At 44.7% G+C, this 6,557-nt stretch overlaps 1 protein-coding gene across 2 annotated transcripts in view; it reads right to left on the minus strand.

The window, feature by feature from the left end:
* cdk15 (cyclin-dependent kinase 15) overlaps positions 1-6,269 on the minus strand; it is a 17,593-nt gene extending 11,324 nt beyond the window's left edge. For both annotated transcript variants that reach the window (XM_061970784.1, XM_061970794.1), the window contains exons 1-7: positions 6,145-6,269; positions 2,465-2,596; positions 2,282-2,376; positions 2,112-2,191; positions 1,801-1,895; positions 1,650-1,712; positions 1,064-1,187 (exon numbers count right to left, since the gene is read on the minus strand). In XM_061970784.1, coding sequence (XP_061826768.1) covers positions 1,064-1,187; positions 1,650-1,712; positions 1,801-1,895; positions 2,112-2,191; positions 2,282-2,376; positions 2,465-2,596; positions 6,145-6,216 — 661 coding nt within the window. In that variant the 5' untranslated portion in view covers positions 6,217-6,269. The remainder of the gene's footprint in view (positions 1-1,063; positions 1,188-1,649; positions 1,713-1,800; positions 1,896-2,111; positions 2,192-2,281; positions 2,377-2,464; positions 2,597-6,144) is intronic.
* Between the last annotated feature and the right edge of the window lie 288 nt (positions 6,270-6,557).

A 6,557-nucleotide genomic window follows, 5' to 3' on the forward strand; every position in this document is an offset into this window, starting at 1 on the left:
CTGGACTTTAAATAATCAACAATTGAGAAAATTAGAGGCAACTGAAATGTGGTTCTTCAGAAAAATTCACTGCATATCATGGACTGAAAAGAAAAGTAATGAAGACGTATTGGTGTGGGCAAAAACAAAGAGATCTCTTATTGCAACGATTCAAAAGAGGCAGCTGAAATTCCTCAGAAATATCATTAGAAAAGACAGCTGAGAAAAAAATGATGTTAACAGCAAAACGAGTAGGAAGAAAAGCTTCTGGTCGACAACGAATAACATTCATTCAATGGCCTAGGAAATGTTATTGTAAATATCAATAATATAGAACTCATACATAGGGTGGATGACAAGAGAAGACTGGAGAGCCCTGCAAACAGGCCTGATACTCCATGATGATTTGAGTACAAAATACTTCTGACAGCTACTGCTAAAACATGAACTTTTATTTATGATAGAAAGTGCATTATAATTGTTCTTGGCTTCAACACCAACAGGAGTGCGAATGGATGCAAAGCGCCGACTAGTGGTCAGTATAGGGAAAAGCAAGCTGAAGTTACAGAGACAACTCTTTTTTTACAACTTCGAATCTCTACACAGACACACAACTCTTACACAGCAGGAGTGTTGCAAAAGTCATGTCTAACAGACAGCCAATCAGGGTTCTTGCTTCGGACAAATCTGATTAAAGACAGACACATTTTTTACACACACACAACTCTTAGACACAGATTGCTTTACACGTACACATCTCTGAATACGGACACACAACTGTGATTACGCACTCACAACGCTTTCACGGCAAAAACAAAGAAAGTCACGTGTAAAAAGACAGCCAATTGAGGAAATACAGACAAATGATGGAGAGACAACTTAAAACACACGCGCAGCTCTGATTACACACACACACACACACACACACACACACACATTGAGATACAGACACACACATTAGTACACACACATGTGAACTCGATTACAGACGCACAGATTGAGAAACGCATTTGTAAATAATTTTGCTACAATACTTCCTTAGGTTTTAGTGCAGCAATATTACGGTCGGCATGAAGGAACCTACCAAAATCAGCCAGTTTGAGTTCTCCCAAGTAGCTGATGAGCAGGTTCTGAGGCTTCAGGTCGCGGTGGAGGATCCGTCGACTGTGGATGAAGGCGAGGCCCCGTAGCAGCTGGAACATGAATATCTGCAAGGAGAGCATCTGTTGATTTTCTCTACTTGCAAAACGTTGATGTGTATGTTGGCATCAAGAAAGACGGTGTTGTATTCTGCAATACACCAGTGTGTCCTGGAACCAAATTTAGACTTGTAATGCTCCAATTGTAATTCAATGCGCAAAGTTTCAAATGTACTGTAAACACTGTGTTATTTTATGTGAAAAACTACCATTTAGTTGTAAAGCGGTGAGTTTACTATTCGGTTTATGATTTGCCAAAAAAATAAGATGCTGAGTTGTATGCACCTTTTGACAGTTTTCTATCATAATATTTACGTTGTCTTGTTTTTAAGACAAGTGGTTGAATAAATGATCTATTCATGACTCCATATCTATGCGATTAACAGTCGGTCCACCTCTCAATCTCAGCCAGCTGGGATGGGCTCCAGCTTGTGACCCTAAACTGGACAAACATTTGGTGAGGACTCGTACCCGCACGTTGTGAGAGTGCAGACCTCCTGGATGCTGGTTCATGTACTGAGCCAAGTCTGTCTGCTGCAAGAACACAAGTCGTTACACACAATAATCATTGAAGATGTTGATCATGTGACCTGCTGCTGAACACCTCCTATGTATGTCTCACCACGTATTCGAAGACAAAGGTGAGCGAGTCTCTGGCGTGGATGATGTCATGAAGGAGGACGATGTTGGCGTGTTTCAGGCCTTTAAGCAGAGAGGCTGCACGCACACACACACACACACACACACACACACACACACACACACACACACACACACACACACACACACACACACGCACACGCACACGCACACGCACACACACACACACATATGTTAGCGCATAAAAAGCCATGATCCTTTAAATGTCCTAAAATGTGTCCAGTACAGCTGTGTCTATGTATTATATGTGAGTGTACAGTAGGTCTTGATCACCTTCTCTGATGGCAGTGAAAGGCACACCCTCCTCTGTCTTTGTCTCAATCACTTTCAGCGCCACCAGCTGCCCATTAATCCTTGACACAAATGGGGGATGTATCATCATTATCTTTGTCATCACCCCAAACGTCTGTAGTGACGACATCCTAAACCATGTGTCCTCTGACCTGCTGATTCCTTTAAAAACAGACGCGTACGAGCCTTCACCAAGTTTCTCCAGACTCACATACGAGTTGGCGGTTCCGAACTGAAGCCCTGGTTTCTGATCACACACACACACAGAGTGGTCACACCTCACACCTACAGGTTACAAAAAATTACATGACATGTAGGATTGTTCAACAGCTGACCCAGATGAAGGGATTCTGGCAGCTGTTGCTGCTCCACGGGTCACTGTTGCTGCGCTCTCGCTGCACTCGAAGTCGTCGCATCTGCAGTGTGTGGAACCAGTGGGGTTGAGCTCCAGAACTGTCTTCATCAAGCTGGGCCCGCAGACAAACAAAAGAACAAACATCCATAGTTGATGAATGTACAGTAAGCTGTCCTAAATGTGTTCTTCCGCTCAACCAGGTCATGGAGCGAAGAGGTAGCCCAGTCTCTGGCCATCTCTTCCAGTTTCACCAGGACATGAACCTTCCAGTGTGTACTTTGGGTCTACCTCACGGTGTCCTTCTGGCTGCGAATGCCAGGAACACCTCACCAGGTGCGTCCAGACGGTATCCAGACTTGATGCCTCTATTCTAAGCTTCTACCGAATGACCAAGCTCCTCACTGTGTCTCTGTAGAGAGAATCCAGCCACCCTACATAGATAACTAGTTTCCGTGGCTTGTATATGCTATCTCGCTGTTTCGGTCACAACCCAAACAACTTGTGACCATAGTTGCGGGTAGGAACATAGCTCTTCAAACATAGATTTTTGGCGCAGTTCTCGACGGTCTGACTTGCCTGTCAGAACAAGACCTCGAGATACTTGAACTGCACCTTAAACAAGACTTCACTCCCAACCCAAAGGGTGTAAGCCATCATTTCCATCTGAGAACCATGTATGGCCTTTGATTTGTAGGCTGGAGATCCCAGCTTGCCATCTGGTCCACGTGATATGCAAATAGCATAGATGAGATCCTAAGGTCCCCAAACTGGACAACCTCAGCGCTTTGAGTGCGTGCCCATGCACCGTCCAGTACCCTTGCAAGGGTGTGAACTGGACCAGTGTTTCCACAACCAGGACAAGTGAAGTGTGAAGTGAATTATATTTATATAGAGCTTTTCTCTAGTGACTCAAAGCGCTTTACATAGTGAAACCCAATATCTAAGTTACATTTAAACCAGTGTGGTTGGCACTGGGAGCAGGTGGGTAAAGTATCTTGCCCAAGGACACAACAGCAGTAACTAGGATGGCGGAAGCGGGGATCGAACCTGCAACCCTCAAGTTGCTGACACGGCCGCTCTACCAACCGAGCTATACCGCCCCTATACAAAATGTTTCCTGTCACTGGCTAAAAAAAGTGGGTATGTACTATATTCTGGAAATAAGCGGGGCGCCAAAGCAATGGGTATGGAATTATTTAGAGTCGGCATTTTCTGTATTTAACAGCTGTTTGTGCATGTGTGAATGATGTCAGTGATTAGCAATCCCACTGCCTCTTCCTCTTGCCCCTCACACACACAAACCAAATTACAATTTAGTTGAATAGCCCTGGACAATGGTGTGTTGCCATAGTCAAAACGTCATATTTGCCATTAAGTTGAATGTGACAGTCTTGTCTTTAGTTGAATCCTACAAAGGGTTTATACTGTAAGTATTGTACTTATTACACACCAGCTGTTTGATTTTAGTTTTAGTTTTCATTACAAAATTCGGAGGTGTTAAAAATGGCACGTATGCTCGCTAATGCTAATCAGTGGCATGTATATGACTTATCTAATGGAAATTAGCATCGAGCTAGCACATTTTAAAAAGTGAGTACTTATTGTACTTTCGAGCGCTTTTTGTCAGGCATACTTGTTTGTTGTCTTCAGTAGTACTGATTGAGCTGACAGTGCCATGGGAGGAGGGACTGGAAGCTGCCTACGAGAGAAAGAAGGCAAAGTATGCAGACCTGGTCGCGGAGTGCAGAGAAAGTGGATGGAGGGTGAGACTGTATCTGGTGGAGGTGGGAGCCAGAGGCTTTGTGGGCAGAACAACACCACGCCTGCTCAAGGATCTGGGACTACGTGGAGCCACCCTGAGCAGATCCACCAAGGATCTCTCAGAAGTAGCAGAGAATGCTAGCCACTGGCTCTGGCTCAAACGACACGACAAGGCTTGGGGAGCAACATCCAAGTAGTGTTCACTGCCCCGCCACCGGGAGATGTTCTGGGCTAAGGAGCGGAACATCAATGGGAGGTGGTCCCCAGCTGAAGACCCTGCAGCAAAACCTTTTCTGGTATGCGGTCAGGTTTAGGCCTGCCTCAGGGAAGAGGACGTCCCTGCCATGCACAGTCCACCACAGGCACCGGTGGAGGTGCGACAGGCCTAAGGCCCAGCGGCAAGACCACCTTGCTGTAATTAAAATTGGTATGGAAAGTTGCAACATTACATCAAGGCAGCTGAGTCCGCTAAGATTGCTTTGAGCGCTTCTTTTTCCCCGCCAATTGTTTGCGGAGCTGGGCAACAAAGGTATCGAAATATTTACCATTTAATTTTACATGAATCAGTACCCGGTAGTACCGACGAAATTCGGTCGGTACTCATTAAAGTACAAAATTCAGTACCCGTTCTTTTATATATTCTTTAAAAAGTCTTTCAAATATTAACTTGGAAAAAAACCTGAACTTCACCCCAAGCACAAAATTTCATCCTTGGGAACACCATGTGACACCCTAACCACTTGACCACCTCAAAGTACACTGCTATCATCCACACATTTTACTCTTAATCTTAACAATAAACTAAGGATTGGCAAATTGTTATAAATAATAAATAAATCTATTCTTTAAATGAATTTAAGGTGAGAAGTTGCATACCGTAGTTGTGAATGTACAGTGTGTTTTAGAGTAGAAGACCAAATAAATAAATTAGCCCAGATGTTACTTAGCTGTTAGGCTGCTGCTAGACCAGGGCTACTCAAATTGTTCAGGGTTCATATTTCCAAAAAACTAAGGACCAGGAAGGCAGTCTTCTCCCTTCACATTTATTCTTATTTTGAAAACCAGCATCCTCTGTAGTGGACATTTGTTTTTGGTCTGATTCTTTTGTCAGAGTTACATATTACAGAAAAAAAAATATCCCTTGCATACCCCTTAAAAAGTAGATAACTGCACCTCTGCCTCCTGTTCGACTATAACAGTCAAATTAGGACAGGACTTTGGACTAGACTTTGCCAGGAAGGCTGATGAGTGTAATCCCCTGTGGAACACACTCTTCTTGAAAAGTGGGAACACTACAATCAAGAGGTTATGTTCCCAGACTTCCCTGCAGTGTTGCAGAAGTGTGTCAACAAAGACATCCATCCATCCATTTTCTACCGCTTGTCCCTCTTGGGGTCGCGGGGGGGTGCTGGAGCCTATCTCAGCGGGGTACACCCTGGACAAGTCGCCACCTCATCACAGGGCCAACACAGATGGACAGACAACATTCACACTCACATTCACACACTAGGGAAGTTGCCAATTAACCTATCCCCAGGTGCATGTCTTTGGAGGTGGGAGGAAGCCGGAGTACCCGGAGGGAACCGACGCAGTCACGGGGAGAACATGAAAACTCCACACAGAAAGATCCCGAGCCCAGGATCAAACCCAGGACCTTCGTATTGTGAGGCACACGTACTAACCCCTGTACCATCGTGCTGCCCTCAACAAAGACAGTCCCACATAATAAGCAATTAATAAATGTATGTTTGTATGAATTAGATAAAACTTTATGTACAATGAGTATATCCATTGTGAAGCAGTTATAAAAGTTATAGACGAGGACAACACACCGTCCACTGTAAAATGTATCACAATGACAACCCAACAACAAAGAATGTGAAAAGTTCCATTAGATACCTCGGCGGCTGGCAGTGACGAGGAACTCCTGCTCTTTTTGACAGCCCTCTCCTCTATCCTCATTACCTCCATTTCTTCCTTCTCTGTTTCCCTCGGCTCTCTGGCCTCATCGCCCTCACCACAACAGCGCCTCCTTATCCAGCGGCACAAATCCTCCATCACTGTTTCTTCTGCTTCTGCTGCTCATATGACCACCGCGCTGCCTGGAGAAGAGCAAACATGGTCTTATGACCACTCCTGCACCCCTCCATCCCCCCACCAAGCAGTACAACAGTGCCATTCAACGTTTGGCAGACAAGTGCCCCACAGTGGCCACAGTCAAGAACTACTGCAACTACTATGTTAAAGGGGAACATTATCACCAGACCTATGTAAGCGTCAATATATACCTTGATGTTGCAGAAAAAAGACCA

Source organism: Nerophis lumbriciformis, linkage group LG01 (assembly GCF_033978685.3).
Source record: "Nerophis lumbriciformis linkage group LG01, RoL_Nlum_v2.1, whole genome shotgun sequence".
NCBI classification, from domain to species: domain Eukaryota; kingdom Metazoa; phylum Chordata; class Actinopteri; order Syngnathiformes; family Syngnathidae; genus Nerophis; species Nerophis lumbriciformis.